Consider the following 24,210-nt stretch of genomic DNA (forward strand, 5'->3'; position numbering starts at 1 on the left):
GTTGATCTATTTCTTCGTCTTGTTTTATGTGGGTGTCATAGCGAGACCAGAATTCCTCTGGGTCTATCTTTCCTCTAGTGGTGTGGGTTGTGATGTTTCTTGTTTTGTTGTTTCTTGAATGTTTTTGTTGGCAGCCCAAGGAAAAGTCGCATAGTCTGTGGTCAGACCATAGGGAGTCTGTCCAGTTGGCTTGTTTCCAGTATATTTTTGGGTCGGTCGGCTCGTTGGAGGAGAATGTGACCAGGTCTAGCTGATGACCCTTTTGGTGAGTTTTGGTTGGGGGGGGTTTGAAGAAACCTAGTTGGGAGGTGAGTGACCAGAAGTCGGCAACTTCTGGTTGGTCCGCTTGCTCAAGGTGGATGTTGATGTCTCCGCATAGAAGGTTGTAAGGACTTGTTAGATAATTAGTTAATAAGGAGTCAGCGAGGTCCTCTTTGGCTAGGGACCATTTTAGGGGTGGGATGTAGAATAGAGTGATAGTTAGCGAGGAGGCAAGGGATTTAGAGGTGAGTGAGATGGCTAATATTTCTGCGTTGGGAGAGGATTTGGTGTTGAGTGTCGTACAATTAAGCTGGTCTCTGAAGATTATTGCTAGGCCTCCTCCTCTTCCCCGAGTTCTGGCCAGGGAGAGGATCTTGTATCCTGCGGGTAGGCAGTCTTTGATTATAATATCCTTGTCTGATAGTAGCCAGGTTTCGGTGAGTAGGATGAAGTCAGGGTTGGTATCCGTCAGCCAGTCTCTGATTAGAATGGCTTTGTTCCTCATGGATCGAATGTTTAGGTAAAAGCCTAGTAGGTTCTGGTGGTTTGGGTGGTTGGCTGGGGCATAGTGGGAGTAGGCCAGTTTTTTTAGTGTTCTATACATTCTATACAAAAATTTGTTCCCGTGTCATTCTGTACTCGGAACTACTTAATTCCCCAGACTATGCAAATTTCCTAAGCGATAATACAAAGCTACAAGTCTCTAGAAATCAAAATGTATTACGGTGAGACAAGAATAGGACAATCAAGCCATTGTGACATCACTGCTGATGTTGGCTCTTATTGGTGGAATGAGGCATTGTGACATCACAGTATCAGTTCTGGTTATCAGAGGCTGAACCTTTTCACAGTCTATCTAATGTACCTGGGGCAATGGGGGGAATTAAGTGACTTGCCCAGGGTCACGAAGGAGCAGCGTGGGTTTGAACCCATAAACTCAGGGTAGTAAGGCTGGAGCTTTAACCACTGCGCCACTCTAGAAATCAAAATGTATTACGGTGAGACAAGAATAGGACAATCAAGCCATTGTGACATCACTGCTGATGTTGGCTCTTATTGGTGGAACGAGGCTGAACCTTTTCACAGTCTATCTAATGTACCTGGGGCAATGGGGGGAATTAAGTGACTTGCCCAGGGTCACAAGGAGCAGCGTGGGTTTGAACCCACAACCCCAGGGTGCTGCGGCTGTAGATCGGTAGCAAGACATCGAGATTCAAGATACAGCACTGGCGTGGCTTTCTTCATCTCTCCAGGGATTCAAGACAAAGTTAGACAAGCTCCTGCGGAACTGGAACGTACGCAGGTAGGGCTGGTCTCGGTTAGGGCGCTGGTCTTTGACCTAGGGGCCACCGCGGGAGCGGACTGCTGGGCACGACGGACCACTGGTCTGACCCAGCAACGGCAATTCTTATGTTCCTATATAAAGTGCATTTTGGAATGGAAATCTAGCAGGATTTTACGCTTCCCTCAGGAGTTCCCCAAGGTTCAGTTTTATCACCTACATTATTTAGCCCTTTCAGGACCAAGGGACATATTTGTCCCATAACTTTAAAATCCTATAAATTTTGATTGGGATAGTCTACAGTTCTAAATTTGATATGTACGGATTCCATATGATACTGCCTTTATGTAAACAAACTGGTTCCGACATTCATTCATTAGCGTCGTTGCCAGATTGACGAGAAGATTCACTTGCCACACTGTCCATAAGCCAGAAGTGTGATTTTTTAAATAAAAATAATGATATTTCACAAAAAAAATCAATTTTTTGGCATCTGCAAGCCCTTTTTACCATAAAAATGTCATCAAAACCACAAAAATTGGCCTACGATCCTTATGGTCCTGAAAGGGTTAACATCTTCCTATCTCCACTACTAACTATATTTCAATCCATGCTTTACCTTTGTCTCTGCCGATGATATGCAAATTCTGTCAATTGTAGATCCTTCAGATAAAATGGCTATTTCTATCATTAATGATAGTAGTATAAACAAATAAACCCAAAACCAAAGGAAATAAGGTGATACCTTTTTTTTAATGGAGCGTCGGGAGCAGCACAGGGCATGCAGCGTGCCGGCTGGTGCTAAAAACCGCTTTTGTGGTTTTGTAAAAAGGGGGGGGGGGATTAGTGTAGAGCAACAAAAAAGGAAGGAGGGGTCCAACCTTGTCTGCAGAAAAAAACCAACCAGGAACAAACAAAAACAAACGGCAGATGTGTACAAGATGCAGGCAGAATTTATTGTGCCAAATATAAATTAATAAAACCTTTTTACCAAACAAAGGACCCGACACGGTCCGTGTTTCGGACAAACCTTCGTCGGGGGCCCAATATGCAAAAAGGTTTGAAAAATATGCCACAAAAAATACAGCAGTTGGCGATTCTTGGCGTATTGGACCTTTGGGTTTATGATTTTTTATTCTATATTTTTTGGTGGCATATTTTTCAAACCTTTTTGCATATTGGACCCCCGACGAAGCTTTGTCCGAAACACGGACCACGTCGGGTCCTTTGTTTGGTAAAAAGGTTTTATTAATTTATATTTGTCATAATAAATTCTGCCTGCATCTTGTACACATCTGCAGCTTGTTTTTGTTTGTTCCTGGGGGGGGGGATTAGTGTGCCACGGCACACAGTTTGCAATTCACTGACCTAGACTATAATGAGACTTGTAGCTTTGTATTATCGCTTAGGAAATTTGCATAGTCTGGGGAATTAAGTAGTTCCGAGTACAGAATGACACGGGAACAAATTTTTCCCGGGAACTCAGTTTCCCTGTCCCATCCCCAAGAGTTTTGTCGCTGTCCCTGTCCCATTCCTAAGCTCTGACTTAACTGCACAAGCCTCGAACGCATATGATTTTGAAGTGTTTGAGGCTTGTGCAGATGAGGACGGAGCTTGCAGGAATGGGGCAGGGACGGGAAGATGAGTTCCCACAGGGACGGGGGAAAATGTGTCCCCCGTGTCATCCTCTACTTGGGAAAAAAAAGTATAGAAAATTGAATACATAAATAGTGTGAAGCGTTTCAGCCTCTGATAACCAGAGTGAGTATTGTGATGTCATAACGCATTCCACCAATAAGAGCCAACCTCATCAGTGATGTCACAATGGCTTCATTGTCCTATACTTGGCTCACTTTTACTACATTTTGATTTCTAGAGTGGTGCAGTGTAGAGAATGACACAGGGACACATTTTCCCCTTACTCGCCGGAACTCAATTTCCTCGTCCCGTCCCCGCGAGTTTTTGCCTCTGTCCCATTCCTGTAAGCTTTGCCTTAACCGCACAAGTCTCAGACACTTATGATTTTATAGTCTGGGTTTGTCCGGCACTTTGTCCGGGTTTTGAAAAGCCGCCTCAAATCGTTTCAGGCAGGGAGGAAGTCCGCGGATGCCAGGCGATGATGTCATGGACTTCCTTCTGCCCGACAAGAGCAGGCAGCTTGGGCGGGACTGGGGGCAGGATTAGGGCATTACAGGGCGAGCCTGGGGGGCGGGTCTAGGAGGTCCAGATTTTCCGATTGGAAAATCTGGCAACCCTATTTAGGTCAGATGGGAGATCCCAGCTTTCTGTTCCATCACTCATGAAGGTACGCTTTGCAGAGATCAGAGATTGCTCATTTTCCATTGCAGGGCCATGAGATGGATGAAACTTCCCTCAGCACTCTGATTGACACTTCCTTCTGAGTGAGAATCCTCCACCTACAGTCCTGCCAGTGGGAGGTGCTGTTTCACTATCATGTTTTCAATAGTGAGGGACAAGAAAGCTCTGCAGGACTCCAGGGAACCTGCCTGTCCCTGGCGTCTGAAAAGACAGTATTGAAGCACCACCCCCTACTGGTTGCAATGCAGTTGGAGAACTCCTGCTCAGCTTAGAGAAAACAAGGCCTAAAACGTTGTTTTTATTAAAAAAAAAAAAAAAAGGCTTGAAAGCCCTCCTATTGCATAGGTGATTGCTCTGTTAACATCTGACTCTTTAATTACCCCACCTGAGCACTGTTTATAGATTCACCTTCTTGTCTGGTCTGTCTGGCTTGACTATGTTGTAAGCTCTTTTGAGCAGGGACTCCTGTGTTTTGATGTACAGTGCTGCAGCCAAAATGTATTGGTCGAAACTGAAATGGAACTAGAGGCCATCCCAGCAGTGGTGTAGCGAGGGTGAGAGGCCCGCCTTCTTCTCTGCCCCCCCCCCCCCCCAATCTCCACACGCTCCTTCATCGCACCCTCCTGGTGCGCGTGCGCTGCTTCCCTTCCCCTGTACCTCTGTAACTTTGCGTGAGCAGCAACCCCAAAACTGCTGTCGTGCCAGCATCGGCTCTTCCTCTGACATCACTTCCTAGGCACGGGTCCAGGAAGTGACATCAGAGGAAGAGCCGATGCTGACGGGAAAGCAGGTTGGAGGTTGCTGCTCGTGCCAGGAACATTACAGAGGTACGGGGGAAGGGAAGCAGCACACCTATGCAGCCGGGGGGGGGGGGGGGGGGGGGGAGGAAGGAGGACAGGTGCCTGCAACCTCACCTAAACTGTGCCCGGGATGGACTGCCCTCCCCTCCTTTACTGTGCCACTGTATCCCATCCTGGCCTACCCCCTGCATGGAATGAGCCACCACGCTCTCCTCCCTCAATCACAGAATAGGTTCACCATCTCCTCCTTCCGCCCCACCACCTTGGGCCTACTGCCTATCCCCTGATGATCTAGTGGGTAGTCAAGGCAAGAGTGATGCCCAGTCGCTCCTGCCCATGTCCTTTCTGATGCCAAAATGGCTGCTGTTGGAGGTTGTGCCAGCCATTTTGAGACTGGAATCAGCACAGGCAGAAGTGGCTTGGAGCAATCTTGCATTGCCAGATTGGTGTCATGTGATATTATTAAAAGTTGCTGGCACTGGGGGGAAGGTAGCATACGGCTGCCTCAGTTACAGGAAAAGAATCTTTTTCAATTCAGCAGAGCTTGTTTCTTTTGGCCAGCATGAAGTTCTGGGGAAAATTTGACTCACAGCATGGTGTGAAATTCTGAAACTGTTTTTGACAAGAATGTAGGGTGTGCCCAAAGCACTGTAGGTTTGATGATTAGGAAACAAATGCCTGCAGCTTATGTGCTCTTCTTAAACCAATTGGAGGAAATATTTATTCTCTCAGAGAATAGTTAAGCTCTGGAATGCATTGCTAGAGGATGTGGTAAGAGCAATTGACGAAGCTGGTTTAAAAAGGAGTTGGACATGTTCTTGGAGGAAAAGTCCATAGCCTGCTATTGAGACAGACATGGGAGGAAGCCACTGCTCGCCCTGGATCAGTAGCATGGAATGTTGCTAATGTCTGGGTTTTTACTTGTGACCTGAATTGGCCACTGTGAAGATGGAATACTGGGCTAGATGTACCACTGGTTTGAACCAGTAAGGCTAATCGGATCTTTTCCAGATAAGCCCTGCCAAAAAGTTAACCCCCGCCACCCAAAAAAAATAATAAAAAAGAGGCGCGATCTGTAGAAAGTAAAGTGGGGGGGGGGGGTTTCCCCCCCACGCCCCCCGTCGGAGCCCTTAAAAAAATGGTCGACGTTGTGGGGCCGTTGTGCTGAGAACTTCACTGGTTAAGGTTGCGTGCGCTGGCAAAAGGTGGCGGGGCTTAACTTTCGGCGCGTCCACTTTTTCCATTAGTGGCGGGGCTTATCTGGAAAAGATCCGGCTATTCTTATGCTCTTCAAATTGTAGCTGTTAAGAAGAATGCTTTTCAGTTAGGTGCTTGAGTTCTGCAAATCTGCAGATCACACAGACTTAAAAAGTGGATTGTGAGAAGCTGAAGGAAGACCTTGAGAGTATGGGGGAACTCGTTACAAGAGCAAGTGGTAACAGCTGTTAGTGTAGCTGGGTTAAAAAAAAAAAAAAAGGTTTTTGGACATGTTCCTGGAGGAAAAGTCCATTGTCTGCTATTGAGGCAGACATGGGGGAAGCCACTGCTTGTCCTGGGATCAGCAGCATGGAATCTTGCTACTATTTGGGGTTCCGGACTCTGGCTTGCTCTTTGAGATTCTGGAATGCCGCAAATGTTTGGGTTTCTGCCAAGTATTTGTAATCTTGATTGACCAATGTGGAAACAGGATACTGGGCGAGATGGACCATTGGCCTGACCCAGTATGGTTATTCTTATGTTATGTTCCTATGAAATTTAATGCGAATAAGGGTAAAATGATGCACAGTGAGAGAAAAATAACCCCAACTACAAGCATTCAATGGCTGGATTCTGAATTAGGAGCGAAATCTCACGAAAAAAGATCTCGGCGCCATGGGGATAATATGTTGACATTTTTAGAGGACTGCCCAGGTGCCCGGAGGGATTTCCCAAACCCGGCAGTTTGTCTAGGTTTTAGAAGTCCCTGAACTCAGGGCTGCGTCGGTAGGGCGTCTGCGCATGCACAGATGCAGTTCCGAGCTCGGGGAGGTTGGTGTGGAGGTGAGGTGGGGGGTGAAATGGGGTGGAGCTAGAGGCAGAATGCGGCGAGGCTGGAGGCAGGACCAGGGGTCCTCTTTTTTTTCCTTAGAGGAAACCTGGCAACCTTAACTTGTGAGCCATGTGAGCTTCCTCACAGAAATGTAACCAGTACTACTTACCTGACCACTGCTCTTGGGGGTAGTCCTCGTCCTTCTCTTTTGCAGATGGCGGTCTGCAGTTGTCACCTCTGTCCTCAACACTGATAGGAAAACACAGAGTGTAAAGGCAGACAGAGAACACCCAGTTCATTTCACCTCTGCCCAATCCTCTCTCTCCAATAGCACCTAAAATGATCTCCACCCTATACACCTCTCTCCCCTGGCACCAATCTTACAGGCATATGCAAGAGATTTAAAAAGGTGTCACCCTCCTCTCTGTGTCCCTGCTTCATCCGCTCCTTCCTGCTCCCCGTCCACGTTCGCACTCTCCCTTTCTTCCCATGCCTCTAAATCTTCGCCAGCGTGAGTGGCTTTTCTCCAGCAGGCTCCTTGCGCCAGCATTGGATTCCCCTCTGATATCACTTCCTGGCCCCGTGACCCGGAAGTGATTCATAGGGGAACCAGGCAGGCGTGAGCAACTGGCAGAAGCTGCTCGTGCTGGCGAGGGTCTACAGCGGTACGGGGTGGGGGGAGGGATGGTGCGAGCACGGCATGGTGTGGCAGGGCAGGGCAGGACTAAGAGGTGCCGGTGCCCCCACCGACATGGAGCCCAGGGCGGTTCCCCCCCCCCCCCTATCCCCCTTACGCTACTAGGAAGAACATATTTTATCCCTACTGGGCAATTTCCCAAATCTTACCCAACAGGTGTAATATACTCACACCAGAGCAAATATAATTCCCATCCACTTGCACTGTCCAGGGTTTATCTGCTCTTATCAGAATCCTCTGTGCCTTTTCCAGGCTTTACTCCTCATACACTATACTATCCCACTCCTAAAATTATAAAGAGGTTGATGGCATCTTATAGACCAGACTTGTCCAACCTTTTTCTGTTGTTGGGGACTATATTTTATATTCTGTAACATTTAGAAGGCCAAAACATACACTGTTGTAATTTTAGGGTTACCAGATGTCCAGGAAAACCTGGGTTTTCCTGGATGCCTGATAACCCATGGAAGTGGGAATCCCTTTGTAAGCACAAGAATTACTAAGCTTCCAAGGGCCAGAAAATAAGCACATGGTGGTCCATATTTTGGCCCACAGGTCATAAGTTGGGCAAGCCTGTTATAGATTGATTTATTGAGGCATGATCCTTTGAGAACAAGTCTTCTGTGGTACAGCCCCATTGCTAAGGGCCTTCTATGCCTGTCCTGGGGTTTACCCCCCCAACTTACCACCTCTGAAGTTGCTCTGTACCCATCCCAGTATTTTCCCCTCACTCCCTCATGGCTGAGAATACTTTGTGTTCTATCCCAGGCTTGACTTTCACTGCTCCCCCACTGTGAGGACCCTGTGTCTGTTTTCTCCCTACCACCATGCATCCTATGTGCTCTCTTGCTGAGGTTCCTTTGCCTTTCCAACTACTACTTCTCTAGCACTGAAAGGTATATGCAGCGCTGTACATTTTGACATTTAATAGATGGTCCTGCTTGGAAGAGCTTATGGTCTAACCTGGACAGACAGACATAACATATAGGGTTGGGGATGCAGAGCCCAAAGTGAGAGGAGCTAAGAACTGAAAGCAGTGAAAAGCCCGCCGTAGGGATTCGGGCAGTTTGTTCCAGGCATAGGGCACAGCAAGACAGAAAGGACGGAGTCTTGAGCTGGTATTGGAGGAGAAGGGCACAGATAGGAGGGACCTACTGGCTGAGCAGAGCTTACGGGGGCCAGGGAACATAAGGGGAGATAATTGAAGAAAGATAATGAGGGTATGCTGAGTAAATGCATTTGTAGGTCAGTAAGAGAAGTTTGAATTGTATTCAGAAACAGATGGGGAGCCAATGAAGTGATTTTAGGAGGGGGTAACGTTAGGGTTACCAGATGTTTGGATTTCCCCGAACGGCTTTTCAAAACCCGGCTCTTTGTACGGATTTTGAAAAACTTCCTTTAAATCACGTCGGGCAGGAGAGGCATCCGCGCATACCCTCCAACCCGACAAGTAGACAGCAGGGGAAGGGGCTAGGGAGGGCCTAGGGTGTAAAGGGGCGGGCCTGGGGGCATGTCTAAGATGTCCAGATTATACTGAAGTAAAATCTGGTAACCCTAGGTAACATGAGTGTAACGGCTCTCACGGAATATCCCATCAGTGAGTATCCTCTGTGTCCATATCAGCCTCTATCCTACTCCTCCAACTCTGAGAATCCTTTGTGACGATCTCAGGCTTTACCTCTAATTTCTTTAATTCTCGGGGTTCTTTCCAGACTTTATCTCTCGCTTCCCCACTATGATGTAATTTTGATGCATCAGCATCCCATCCCCACTAAGCTTATCTAATTTTAGGCATTGGCAAAATCAATTCTTTATTATAAAGTGAGGGTGTAGACAGGGCTAAGTGACTTTCTAATGTGGTACTGTGAGGGGGCAATTGAATGATTTTCGAAATATGAAGAAGCAGGCGTGAGGGAGTGGGGGGTGGGTGTCTCCAGAACCGTCATATCTTACCTTCTCCGTTTATGAAGGTATGAAGCAAAGCAGCCAGCTGTGTTGAAGTCCCCTCCCCCTGTTGTCCTCTTCCTGTTTGAATACCAGTTCCCCATTGCCCCTTTTCCTCTGGCCCCCAGCACCCTCCCCCTTTTGTGGAGACAAAATCGGGGTGGGGGGACAGATTGGGGTACTGCTGTGCAGTTGAGACTCCCTAAAGCCTCAAAGGGTGATGATTTAGCAGATGCATCTCCAGTTAGCTGTCTGACATCATAAAACACCTCTGATGACAAGTCCTACCTGTGCTGAAATTTCCAGCGATGATGTCATAATGCTATTAGCTTAGCCAGGGACTCCAGCCATGATTTTTAACAGTTCGTGGGCTATTAATATTTTCACCGGTTGCAGATTGATTTGCGCCAAAAATGTGTGAATCTCTTCTGAAACTATGATTTCATATCCACCAAATAGTTCTGAAATCCTTCAGACTTATGAGCACCCGCTACTTGGGAACAATAATTTGCTAGAAATCTCAGGTGGGCCACATCCCAAACTCAAGCAAACCACATATAGTCCACGGGCTGCTTTTTACACCCCTTTACTTTAGATCAGTGTTTTTCAACCTTTTTACACCTATGGACGGCAGAAATAAAAGAATTATTCTGTGGACCGGCATCGGTCCGTGGACCGGTGGTTGAAGAACACTGGGCTAAGTCGTGGGCCAGACCCCGCCCATCTCTACACAATCTCCACCCCAGACCCCGCCCCCATAATAGTACTAATTGCACCTTGCACGTCCCGTGCCTCATCTGGAAGCCTTCCCTCTGATGTTGCAACGTCAGAGAGAAGGCTTCCAGTTCAGGCGCAGGATGCCTGTAGGAGCCACTGCCCGTGGCTTTGTGCACCAAATCAGTTAGGAAGAGGGAGCTGGCTCGAAGATAACGCCGCATCGATCGCACCGTGGACCGGCGGTTGAAGAACACTATTTTGGGCCTGATGCACGTGCTGGCCCTGTGGACCGGCAGGAAATTTCTGTGGACTGGCACTGGTCTATGGACTGGTGGTTGAAGAACACTGTTTTGGGCCTGATGCACGTGCTGGCCCTGTGGACCGGCAGGAAATTTCTGTGGACTGGCACTGGTCCATGGACCGGTGGTTGAAGAACACTGCTTTAGATCCTTTTCCCCATCCCCAAACCAGCAAAGCAAACTACAGAGCCATACCAGCGTGGCTCAAAACCTACAGGAGACGCTGCAACATGATTCATTTTTTTAAAATTACAATTAGCTTTATTTGTAATTGCAACTAATAATGCAATAATTACAGAGCTAACTGTGTTTAATTTTCAGCCCTAGAAATATCCCTTCTCATTAGATATCTTGCGTTTCCTTGGGGGGGCGTTAAACTTCTCATCTTTCAATGGGATCTAAATTTGGTTTAGTCGATGCTGGTGTCGCTGCCTTTATCTTCTTCTACTTTATTTATTTATTAAATTCGTTTTAAATCCTGTTCTTCCCAAAGAGCTCAGAACGGATTACAGGTTGACATACATAATATACAGTTAACAGATTAAAATTTGCCGTCTTTGAAGGCTCTTATCTTAAAGCGGTGTTGCTAATAGCTATTACTTTAACTCGGGGTGTCGCAAACTGTGTGCGGTGACACACTGGTGAGAAGGAGAGTCATCCGTGCCGGCTGACTGCCTACAAGATGCGCCTCTCACAGCGAGGATGACTCTCCGCCTGGCCGGCGTCTCTCCTCTCCCCGCACCTCCCCTCTCCCCGAATCCCTCTTCCGAAGCGGGTCGCAGTCAGATGGGCCTCTGCGCATGCACGGACGTTGGCCTCAGCTCTCCTTCTGGTGCCACTTCCTGCCCGACGCGATGTGGAGGAAAGCTTTTCAAAACCCGGAGTTTCGTCAGCTGTAAGCCTGAAGTCATTATGCCATTGTATAGATCCATGGTGAGGCCCCACCTGGAATACTGTGTGGAGGCCGCATTACCGTAAGGATGTGCTGAGACTGGAGTCGGTCCAGAGAATGGCCACCAGGATGGTCTCGGGATTCAAGGATCTCCCGTACGAGGAACGGCTGGATAAGTTGCAGCTGTACTCACTCGAGGAACGCAGAGAGAGAGGTGACATGATCGAGACATTCAAGTATCTCACGGGCCGCATCGAGGTGGAAGAAGATATCTTCTTTTTCAAGGGTCCCGCGGCAACAAGGGGGCATCCGTGGAAAATCAGGGACGGGGACACCAGGAAATTCTTTTTCACTGAAAGGGTGGTTGATCGCTGGAATAGTCTTCCACTTCAGGTTATTGAGGCCTGATTTTAAGGCCAAATGGGATAGACACGTGGGATCTATTCACAGAGAAAGGTAGGGGAGGGTCATTGGGGTGGGCAGACTAGATGGGCCGTGGCCCTTATCTGCCGTCTATTTCTATGTTTAAAGTGCCAGGTTTTGAAAGCTGTCTGGATCCCCGGCCATCTCCTCAAAATGAGGACATGGCCAGGGAAATCCGACATCTGGTAACCCTAGATTACTGGCATTTGATGTCCGAGCAATTAGGTTATGCAAGTGCCGACAGGCGGTTTTTGGGGGCGTTCTAGTTTTTGGATTATGAGCCCCCAAGCTTCCACAGCTCCAAATATGCCAAAGTCAGGATGGATTAAAGATAGCAGGACCTTCCCCAGGTTGCCTGAAAGAGTGCCAGTAGAGTATCATTGGAAAAACGCTGAGACCACAGCTCCCAATAACGTGGTTTTTTAAAAATTTTTTATAACAACAGCCGCTGACATTTAAGGGAATAAATGCTGCTGGCTGAGACCGAATAATACCCTGTTTATTTTTATGATGTAGAATAAAATTTTCATTATTCAACAGGCACATAACAAGCGGCACAGAATTTGCCGGAGAACCTTCTAACACTTGCCGTGCAATCTGCACTCTGCCACCATAGGATTCTGGGAGCTGTTCAATTGTTCTAGGAAGGCGGTGCCTTGGGATGGCAAAATCACCAATTCATTACTGACAGGAGGGTTCAGGGGATGGGCACAAGGGCACAGAGTTTATTGTTTCTAGTGAAGTGCATTTTTCTCCTGACGACAAAGGCATGGAAGCACTGCAAAGACTGGGCTTGCTAGCACAGTAAATCCCCTTTAGAGAGTCTCTGTTTTGTCGAAGGAAGGGCAAGTTTCTCAGTAACTTTACGTCATGAGACTCTTTTGAAAGTTGTCATGTTTGGTTTAGTTTTGTTTGTTCTTTTTTCTCTCTCTTGTGTACAGTCATGCTCTGTGGCATCCAGTTTTCAGAGGTTGGGCCTGACAGCCATGGGGCTAGGAATGCAACCAGTGGCTTTCTAGACTAATCTACAGACCGGCCTCTCTCCCTCAAAGGGCGGAAGAAGTGTTATCCCCAACTCTGTAACTTCTCAATAGAATTTTTCTTCAAGGAGAGAGAAAGAGACAGAGAGAGATCATGGAGCACCTGGGTCTTCTCACGCTGGTCGCCTTTGTGGCTATCTCACAGGGTAAAGATTGAATCCAGACGCCTCCTTTGGGTGATGGTGGCTGTCTAGGAGGCCCTTTGGGTGATGGTGGCCATCTGGGACGCCCTGACCCAGCTCTGGTTTAACTCCTCTTTGCATATCTTTGCTTGACTATCCTTAGCGTGCCATGACAAGCACGAGGATCTCCAGATTCACTGGGGATGAAGCCAGAATGTGCCCTGACGACTGGCCGCCGGATGGCAATCTTTCTTATGGTGGCTCGTGGTTTTCTTGCTGCTGATTTTCTATTGCGCTCGTAGGGCTTTTACGGGGACTGGATCTTGTCTTTCTGCAGGAGAAAGGTTGGGAAGGTAATCCTAATATATATGGCCATTCAGTTGAGGATGGGCTGGGATGGTTTAGATGAGCCGGAGTGAGCCTTGACGGAGACTCCAGTAGATGCACAATACCGGGCAGAGCTCTGGGTTTCTGGCCCAGAACTATCTACGAAAAAGAAAAATTTAAATGAAATCATAGAGAGTGCATGTTTGGGCAGACTGGATGGACCATTCAGGTCTGTATCTGCCTTCATTTACTATGTTATAGACCAGTGGTTCCCAAACCTGTCCTGGGGGACCCCTAGCCAGTCAGGTTTTCAAGATATCCCTAATGAATATACATGAGAGAGATTTGCATATAATGGAAGTGACAGGTATGCAAATCTCTCTCATGCATATTCATTAGGGATATCTTGAAAACCTGACTGGCTGGGGGTCCCCCAGAACAGGTTTGGAAACCACTGTTATAGACCTTTTGCGCACGTTAAAGACCTCTTATGAAACTATCTCGGGCGTGAAGGTACGAGCGCTGCGGTTGCACGTCAGGTTGGAGTTGGCGTGTTCAGTGGAGGAGTTTGATAGGAACAGAGGCAGATTTGCAATTTATGTTCATATTTTAAAGCAGTGAATCGAAAACCGTGTGGCGAGATTGCAGGTGTGCCGCGAGTAGCCGACGCCGGCGGACTGCCTACAGAACGTGCCTCTCGCGGAGAGAGGCACGTCCTGTAGACAGTCAGCCGGAACCAGAGCCTCTCCTCCTCCCTGGCATCTCTCCTGTTGAGCCCACACCCACACACTGGCGGCTCAGGGCCTGTCTGCAGGGTCTTCGCACGTGCGCAGACGTCGGCGTGATGACATCACGCATGCAAGTGACATCATCGCATCGACACCCGTGCACTTCTGGGTGCCCTCCAGCCGTTTAGATTGCGAGACACTGTTTGAAAGAATAGGGGCCTATAAACGGTGCCTAAGCGCATCTGCACTGTAGACGCTGCTCCACACGGTTGTCAATCAACCACATGGCACCGCTTATAGAATCATGCATAGCGGCGCCTAAGTCGACTTAGGTGTCGCCAGGCACCATAGAGGTAGGAGCCAGTACATTAGGTCAGCTTTTATCTGGCCTAATTTATCAGCGCCTATCGTGCACGCCTTGCAATGCCTAGTCTCCACCCCTTAACTGTGCCCACTTTTCAGGTAGGCATCCTTAAGCGTCACTAGGTGCCTTGATTTAGACGTCCTACGAGTTCCGCGTGGGTTTCTTACCCCCCCCCATTTTACAAAACCGTAGCGCAGTTTTTAGCGCCGGCCGTGGTGTCAACAACTCTGGCGCTCCTTGGAACTCTATGAGCATCAGAGCTATTATTGCCGTGGCCGGCACTAAAAAGCGTGCCACGGTTTTATAAAAGGGGAGGTGTTAATTGGTAATTTAATTATTTTTTAATTGGCTGAAAACTGGCATGGTCAATTACCATGCCAATTAAAAAAAAAAAAAAAAAGATGCGCCTTTTTCAGTTAGACGTCTCTAGGTATCCTTGATTAGGGTACCTAGAGGTCGTCTAATGTAGGCGTCTTATACAGAATCCGGCCCTCTGTGCTCCCGAGAGGTGTAAATGTTCCCGACCTTTTCAGGATCAACGAATGAAAAGTGGAATCCTGTCAGACTTGGCTGAAGTCTCTTCCATATCACCGAGCGAGCTGCCGAGATCCTTTTCCTCCCCAATCCATACCTTATGCGTTGACTAGTGGGATCTTTTGTTGTTTTGGAGGATTTCCATTTGGTTTCACTTTCCATCTTTTAGTGTATATCAGTTTGTTATAAAAGAGATACCCCATCGTATCTCCTTTAAAATTTTTCTCCTTGTCCTTCAGAACGAAACAAGTAAACACTCCGGCGTTCATCGACAGACCATCGATTCCTTACTCAACATCGCGACCTTTATGATCTTCCCAACAAAATCTCCTTTCGGTTCCCTCACTTCGCCACGTATTTTACGACACCACACTGGAAACAATCTTCTCTGTAGTCGCCCCCACTTTATGGAATGCACTTCCAAGCCATATCAAGAATGAATCCTCCTTACCCATATATAGGACGAAACTAAAGACTTTTCAATTTAAGGAAGCCTTTGCTCCTTAAAAGCTCTCTATTTCTAGTTAGTGCAGTACTTCACCCTTCCCCTTCCTATTGTGTAAGCCCGTTTGACTTTTTCTTTCATTTGAATATTGAATTTATTCCCTTTCCCTCCTTTTGTATCTCTATTTTAATTTGTTTTACTGGTTATATGTTCTAATACAATTTTTTTTCTATCTCCCTAAGGTTGTAACAATTTTTATTCTTATGGAAACCACCTAGATAGGTGAGATATCAAATACTTAATAAACTTATTTTTTGTTATTTTGGATTACTGTATAGAAACATAGACACATGATACCAGATAAAGGCCAAATGTTCCGTCCAGTCTGCTCATCCGCAGCATCTCCTCTCCCTATTGGCTAAGGCTCTTTACACCTGCATTGTGATGTCATAGAGCTTTATGGTTATAGAAACAATGTAACATGATGGCAGATAAAGGCCAAATGGCCCACCCAGTCTGCCCATCCACAGTAACCATTATCTCTTCCTCTCCCTATTGGCTAAGGCTCTTAACACCTGCATTGTGATGTCATAGAGCTTTATGGTTATAGAAACAATGTAACATGATGGCAGATAAAGGCCATATGGCCCACCCAGTCTGCCCATCCACAGTAACCATTATCTCTTCCTCTCCCTATTGGCTAAGGCTCTTTACATCTGCATTGTGATGTAATAGAGCTTTATGGTTATAGAAACAATGTAACATGATGGCAGATAAAGGCCAAATGGCCCACCCAGTCTGCCCATCCACAGTAACCATTATCTCTTCCTCTCCCTATTGGCTAAGGCTCTTAACACCTGCATTGTGATGTCATAGAGCTTTATGGTTATAGAAACAATGTAACATGATGGCAGATAAAGGCCATATGGCCCACCCAGTCTGCCCATCCACAGTAACCATTATCTCTTCCTCTCCCTATTGGCTAAGGCTCTTTACATCTGCATTGTGATGTCATAGAGCTTTATGGTTATAGAAACAATGTAACATGATGGCAGATAAAGGCCAAATGGCCCACCCAGTCTGCCCATCCACAGTAACCATTATCTCTTCCTCTCCCTATTGGCTAAGGCTCTTAACACTTGCATTGTGATATCATAGAACTTTATGGTTACAGAAACGTGATGTACACAATATTCTAAATGAGGTCTCAACAGGGGCATCAATACCTCCTTTTTCCTACAGACCATACCTCTCCCTATGCAACCTGGCATCCTTCTAGCTTTTGCCGTCACCTTTTCAACCTGTTTGGCCACCTTTAGATCATCGCACACAATCGCACCCAAGTCCTGCTCTTCTGTCGGGCACAAAAGTTCTTCACCCCTTGGGTTTTTGCAGCCCAAATGCACGACCTTGCATTTCTTAGCATTCAATTTTAGCTGCCAAATTTCAGACCATTCTTCAAGCTTCGCCAGGTCTTTCTTCAAGGTAGTCACACCATCTGACGTGTCTAGTACAGATTTTGGTATCATCCGCAAAGAGGCAAATCTTACCTGACAACCCTTCAGCAATATCGTTTATAAAAATGTTAGAAAGAACAGGCCCAAGAACAGAATCTTGAGGCAAACCACTGGTAACATCCCTTTCCTCAGAGCGATCTCCATTGACCACTACCCTCTGTCGTCTTCCACTCAACCATTTTGTTATATATATATATATATATATATATATATATATATATATATATATATATATATACTAGTATTTAAGCCCGTTACATTAATGGGTGCTAGAATAGATGTGTGTGTCTTTCTTTCTTTCTTTCTCTCTCCTTGGCCACTGTTTGTCTTTCTTTCTTTCTGTCTCTTTCCTCGGTTGTCCACCACCACCCCTTGCCTGCTCCCCCCTGTCCAGCAGTAGGCCTCCCTTCCTCTTATCTCCCCCCCCCCTGTCCAGTAGCACCTCTTCCCTGCTCCCTCTGTCCAGCAGCACCCCTTGCCTGCTCCCCCTGTCCAGTAATTGGCTTCCTGGTCGTTCGTTTCTGCCCTCTTCTTCCAAAAAGCCCACTGAGGATCACGGCCGGCTGTAGCGAACCTCGCAGGCGCTGTGCACCTCGGTAGCCCGTTCCCTCTGACGCGATCCGGTGCGTGAGAGGGAACGTGCTACTGAGGTGCAGAGCGGCCTGCGAGGTTCGCTACAGCCGGCCGCTATCCTCAGTAGGCTTTTTGGAAGAGGAGGGCAGACAGAAAAGCCGCTTTAGTGGACTGGATAGAGGACTGCCGCTCGATGCCTGGAGGAGCTGGAGAGCAGGGAGGCTCGCGCTTTACAATTTCTCTGCCAGTAGCGCATATGCACACTCCTGCCTGCCACGGGCATACGGATCACGCAGGTAGGAGTGCGCATGCTCGCTTAGCGTTTTATTATTATAGATATATCATGTTTTATTTTGTATGTGCATTGGTTTTTATGTTTTACTTGGGAGTTGCTAACGTGAAATTGAAAGCATCGCAAATGTTGATCAACTCTGCCATACGATTGATTACAGGGGTTTCTAGGGGTTACAGGGCTTTTCAACACATATATCTCCTGTGTTGAAAAAATTGCATTGGTTGCCCATTCAGTAAAGAGTGCATGTTAAGATTATTGCATCATGTCTCTCCAAGGGTGTTCCAAGAGTCGCCCTGCCTGGTATTCTGCGATTTTGTGCTGGGGAGATCAGTTTCAAGAAAATGTTGAAAGCGCAGCTTTTTGTTAATGCTTTCTTATGATAATACCTCGACAGCTGCTTCAGTTTTAAGACACAGTAATAATGAACTTAATATTCAATGTTTTCTGCAGCTTTATTGTTGAATTCTTGATGGTTTTGTTCCACCTATTTTTGAGGTGATGGGAAAGTTATATCTGTCTACGGTTTGTACCCATAGGTGTATGACCAAAGGGCGAGTAGGACAATATGTATAGTATGTAACTAATGGAAAGAGACTTGGGAGTACTGGTCAACAAATCGATGAAGCTGTCCACGCAATGTGTGGCGGCGAAAAGGGCAAACAAAATGCTAGGAATGATTAAGAAGGGGATCACAAACAGATCGGAGAAGGTCATCATGCCGCTGTACCGGGCCATGGTACGCCCCCCACCTGGAATACTGCATCCAGCACTGGTTGCCATACATGAAGAAGGACACAGTACTACTCGAAAGGGTCCAGAGAAGAGCGACTAAAATGGCTAAGGGGCTGGAGGAGTTGCTGTGTAGTGAGAGATTAGAGAAACTGGGCCTCTTCTCCCTTGAAAAGAGAAGACTGAGAGGGGACATGATCGAAGCATTCAAGATACTGAAGGGAATAGACTTAGTAGAGAAAGAGAGATTGTCCACCCTCTCCAAGGTAGGGAGAACGAGAGGGCACTCTCTAAAGTTAAAAGGGGATAGATTCCATTCAAACGTAAGGAAGTTCTTCTTCACCCAGAGAGTGGTGGAAAACTGGAACGCTCTTCTGGAGGCTGTTGTAGGGGAAAGTACCCTCCAGGGATTCAAGAGAAGGTTAGACAAGCTCCTGCTGAACCGGAACGTACGCAGGTAAGGCTAGTCTCAGGACACTGATCATTGATCTAAGGGCGGACCGCTGGACACAATGGACCACTGGTCTGACCAAGCAGCGGCAATCTTGAGTTTCATGCGGTATATAAATTGTTAAATATATAAATGCTTAATTTTTAAGTCTCCTGTGTTTTGCTTTCTGCCACTTTGTTGATGTATTTCTAGGAGATGAACCTTAGGGCCCCTGTAATATCTGCCACTTGTATTTTTTTTTTTACAGGAAATGCCCTAGTGTGCTACCGCTGCCAAGTCATTTTGGACAATGACACTATGAAACCGCCCTGTCCCCTGATCAAGATGCTGTGTGGCGACAACGAGTCGTGTGCCTCTTATACACTGTCAGCTAGTAAGTGACTCCCTCCTACACACACACACAAACACACCCGACAGAGAAGGGGGCAACACCTGCCCACTATTACTAACCACTTTCCCCAAACATTTATAGGAGGGGAGTCAAATGTCGGACCTCGAAGGCCGCAATCCAGTCGGGCTTTCAGGATGTCCCCTAATGAATATGCATGCGATCTAGTAGCATACAATGAAAGCAGCGCATGTAAATAGATCTCATGCATATTCGTTGGGGAAATCCTGGCCACCCGACTGGATTGCGGCCCTCGAGGACCGACATTTGACACCCCTGGTTTATAGAATCATGCCCAGCGACACCGTTGGCGCTGAAACTGTGGGCACACTCTATGCTAGGGTATTCTTGGCCTAAATCAGGGGTCTCAAAGTCCCTCCTTGAGGGCCGCAATCCAGTCGGGTTTTCAGGATTTCCCCAATGAATATGTATGAGATCTATGTGCATGCACTGCTTTCAATCCATATTCATTGGGGAAATCCTGAAAACCTGACTGGATTGCCGCCCTCAAGGAGGGACTCTGAGATCCCCTGGCCTAAATGATTGCGCTATACTGAAATACTCAGAGCTCTGTGGTGGTGTTACCGAGTTATCAATACCGGCATGGTTATGCCATAATCCATCATGCTGCTGTACCGGGCCATGATGTGCCCTCACCTGGAGTACTGCGTCCAGCAGTAGTTTGAGACCTTGTGAAAATCATAAAGCAGCAGTGGCAAAATAACGGAAAAGATCCAAGGGGAAACAGAATATGATTGAAGGACAACCGATCCAATCAGCGAAGGGGTGGGCGTGTTTTTACAGCGTCGGAGAAAATAAAATAAAATAAAATGAGTTGTAATATGTTAGAAGACAAATTAATATAACAAAAAGAAAAATAGTGACCGAAACCAAACCTCATTTAAAGGACGTTGTTGTACACATCTGCAGTTCTGTTTGTTTGTTCCTGGTTGGTTTTCTCACTACAGATAGAGTTGGACCTCTCTTTTTTTGGTTGTTGCTCCTGCTTTGCGCTTAGGTTAGACATCTTCTGGTGTCTAAGTGAAAACCCGCTCAAGATCCACCTATGACAGGGGTAGGGAATGAGGGCCGCAATCCAGTCGGGTATTTCTTTCCCTGTGCTTCTCTCTCCTTTGCTTCTAAACCTTCACTGGCTTCCGATCCATCTCAGGATTCACTTCAAATGTGCATGTATTACTTTTAAAATTCTCTATGGTATCTTCATCCCTCTTGTCTCTTTATTATGGAATGCTTATCGATGCTCCTATGCAAGAGGCAGCCAACAATTCAAACTCTCCCATCCTTCAGCGAAAGGCATCAAAGGAGTCAAGAATTTCAGGGCTCCTTTTACAAAGGTGCGCTAGGGCCATAACGCGCAATAAATTCCCGAGCGCGCTAGCCACTACCGCCTCCTTTTTAGGAGGCGGTAGATTTTGGGTAACTTTGTGCGTGCGCTAAAAGCCCTAGAGCACCTTCCGTAACAGGAGCCCTCAGTCAATCCTTGGTTTTCAAATTTTCTCAACTTTGGAACGAACTTCCTCTTATTTTAAGGGGTCCTGGTCCTTTTTAACTCTTTCGTAAATCTTTACAAACTATATTATTTGCCAAACTCTTCAGAAATCAGTCATATTAATATTTTCTGACTGTTACCTTTTTTTTTAGTATATTTTAGTTACTGTTTTTTAGTTACCGTCAACTGAGTCGAGCTCCTTGCCGAAGACCCGGCATACAAAGCTAAGTTTTATTTTAGTGTAATTTAGTTTTAGTTTAGGTCTGTTTGTATGCACTGCCTCCATTTTATGCAAATAGACCTCATGCATATTCACTGGGGAAATCCTGAAAACCCAATTGGATTGTGGCCCTCGTTCCCCCACTCCTGGCCTATAATCTGCGCCGAATCACACTTACTTTCTGGTAGGCGCCTTGGAGTACAAGCCTACCCCAAAATGGAAGGTGCCTACCCAGTTGGGTGCCCGCTAATTCATTGTGATTTAATTGCAATTTTTCAATTAACTGTGCCAATTAAGGCTTTTTAAATAATTAAGTTAGGGGCCTAAATTGGCTAGGCATGCCAATCTAAGCATCTAATTTAACTCGTCTTTTATAGAATCAGGGCCTAAGTGTTACCTTGTGCTTGCAAGCTTATAGAATTAGGAGATCAGTGTGTATTTTCAAGAGGAGGAGCATGCGCACCCTTATTTGAGTGTATGAGTAGACGTCATCAACATAGTAAGGGGGCCGGGGGCGGACCGTCACGGGCACCATCTTGGTAGGGTACCTTACTGACATGTCTCTACCCTCTATGCCACGCTCGCACCCTTCCTTTCCTGCCCCTCCCCCCCGTACTTCTTTAAATCTTCGCCAGTGCAAGCAACTACTATGGCCTGCTGCTCATGCCATTCTGGCTCCCTCTGAAACCACTTCTGGGTCGTGGGACCAGGAAGTGGCATCAGAGGGAAATCCAATGCTGGCGCAAGCAGCAGGCTGGAGAAACTGCTAGCACTGGCAGGTACGGGGGTGGGAAGGGAGGGTGCAAGTGTGGGGTGCAGAAGGAACTGGGGGAGGTGCAGAAGGAGCAGAGGGGGTAGCATGGAAGGAGCGGGGGCAGAGAGGAGGGCGCGGGGAGGCGCCACTAGCCCGGTCGCCTCCTACCATCGCTACGCTATGCCAGAAATGTCTGAAAGGCCTAGTTTTTAGGAGACACTGTATTTTCACAAAACAGCACAAGGTGTAAACAGATTCTTTGTGTTTTTTTAGCAAACAGGAGCACAACCCTTGTCCGGGGCTGCCTGGAGACTTCCCGATGCAACAACATCACCACCAAGGTAGTGAAAAATGTTGAATACAGTATGCAAGCGTCTTGCTGTGATACAGAGCTGTGCAACACTGCAGCTGGTGCACTCCAAGTCTCCCTTTTCACTGTCCTGGCGCTGATGCTCCTCTGGATAATCCATTAAAGGACACAGACTTATCTCCAGCACCCTCCCCCCCCCCACTAAGTTGGAATTATTTATGTCAAATTATTTGTTATGTATCTGCTATGTATGGCAGCCATTTTGTTTTTAGCTTTGATGATATATTTCCCTTCCTACCTAGGATAGGCCTAAACCTCAGTTGCTCAGGTTCTGTGAAGCCGTGTTGTACTGAGACAGGCCTAAGGAAATTAAGGTTCTGGTGGTCCGGTTCTTTCCACCCTCCATCAAAGTTGTGGCACTTTCAAACCAATGATAACAATTTCATATATCTTCTACAACTCATGTGACTGAAACATTCATAAGGTTTCCATTTTTATATTATTTTGCCTATTAATATTTATGTTTCGCTTTATAAAAATCATTCCTCTAAACCACAGGTGGCAAACTCAAGGCCCACGGGGCCGAATCCGGCCCACATGGCTGTTTTATGCAGCCCTCTATCCGATGCCAGAGTTCTGTTTAAGTTTTCTTGCATTTGTTACAAAGCAGTGATCAGGATGCTACCAGATTACCTTGCCTATCAGTTTTCTTTGAACTATTCTAATAAGAGTACATGAAGAATAAATCTATTTAAGTACCCTTCTCTAAAGTCATGTCAATATAAGAAGTTTTTTGACAGAATTTTATCATTCCAGGCCACTAAACTGAACATATGGCTTGGAAAACCTATACTTGAGGCTACTTATTTTGATTTTAGAAAATCACTAAAGACATGCCTGTTTCACATGTTTACATTTTAGTTGTGATACTGTTTTAACTTCTTCTTGCTTTTTAATTGATGTATTCTTTTTTATCGACTATGTTATTATGTACTTTATATACATTGACTGTATGTATCTTTTCTGTTGTGAACCGTTTTTAACTTTTGGTATAGCGATATACAAAAAAAATAAATTATTATTATTATTATTATTTGCATAGGGGTATCTGTGTTCTGTTAGGAATGAATGTTTAGAAGCATACAGTGTGCTTTGTGTAGTTTAATTTTGTGGTTATACGGTATATGAAAAATTGATGGGAAAATGGAGTTACAATTGGTTCTATTATGAGGGTGGGGTCTGGGGTGCAGATTGGGGGGGTCTGGGTTGCAACTTAGCCTGTGTTTTGGATTTCGGCCTCTTAATGTGATTGAGTTTGACACCCCTGTCCTAATGCATTACTGGACTAATTTCAAGAATGGAATCAGGGACTACCACAGCCTACCCTGCTTTGGGATGTAAGGTAAAACCAGGAGTGGCTGAAGAAAGGTCTCCCTCCTGGAACCGAGTAACTTCTCAGCTCTGTAGAATTTAGCTTGTGTTTTCAGTGGGAGGATCTATAATTCTCCTAGGACAAGCAGGATGAGTCAGCCACATATGGGTGTTGTCCCAACAGCTCCCAATTTGCGGATAGCTCAGAGAGATTTTTTTTTTCTCTCTCTCTGAGCACGTGCAGTGCCCGGGCCCCACTGGGCATGCCCGAGCCCTACCCATTTCCCCTTGCTTCCCCCTAATCCCCAGTCTTTAGTTTCCGCCCGTTCCCATCGGTCGGATTTTCTACAGCTCTCCATTACAACTTTTCTAATCATCACCTTGAAGATGCCTGAATCATCTAAAGAAATGACTGGGATGCAGGAGAAGGATGAATACACTGGATCCTCATGAATTGTGCGCCCACTGATTGGATCCGGCGCTCGAGGTTTCCGTGTTGCTTGCATTGTGCGCACATGTCACCACGTGCACGCAAGCTAAGGAAGAGGGCACTGAGAGACTTCATGAAGAGAAGTGAGGCCCGAGAATCTTCCTCCAGCAGTCATCCTCATCGGAATGCAGCAGCGGGGGATCCACAAGCTACAGCGGCAAGGAGCCTCCAGGATGCCCTGGCTCAGCTAATCCCCCCGCCTGCACTCGGCCCGGTAGAGAAATATCTCCCGGAGTCCCTGCATGTTGCCGCTTACAGCCAGCCTCTGCAGGGCAGCCGATAGGAGTCTCACCAGACCGAGAGATCTCTCCAGGAGTCACTGCATGCTGCCGCGTAAAGCCAGCCTCTGCAATCAGCAAAGTAACTACACTTTTGTGCT

General features: G+C 46.6%; 1 protein-coding gene across 2 annotated transcripts in view; it reads left to right on the forward strand.

Annotated features, from left to right (window-relative positions):
• Positions 1-23,000, forward strand: part of SPACA4 (sperm acrosome associated 4) — a 33,032-nt gene extending 10,032 nt beyond the window's left edge. Inside the window, exons 1-3 of one of the 2 annotated variants that reach the window (XM_033916469.1) lie at positions 12,790-12,849; positions 19,036-19,161; positions 21,934-23,000. In XM_033916469.1, coding sequence (XP_033772360.1) covers positions 12,798-12,849; positions 19,036-19,161; positions 21,934-22,133 — 378 coding nt within the window. In that variant the 5' untranslated portion in view covers positions 12,790-12,797 and the 3' untranslated portion in view covers positions 22,134-23,000. Of the gene's footprint in view, positions 1-12,789; positions 12,850-19,035; positions 19,162-21,933 lie in introns of those variants that run through there. The other variant, XR_004536641.1, reaches the window with a different exon arrangement.
• The last annotated feature ends 1,210 nt before the right edge of the window (positions 23,001-24,210 follow it).

This window comes from Geotrypetes seraphini, chromosome 12, assembly GCF_902459505.1.
Source record: "Geotrypetes seraphini chromosome 12, aGeoSer1.1, whole genome shotgun sequence".
Taxonomy (NCBI): Eukaryota; Metazoa; Chordata; class Amphibia; order Gymnophiona; family Dermophiidae; genus Geotrypetes; species Geotrypetes seraphini.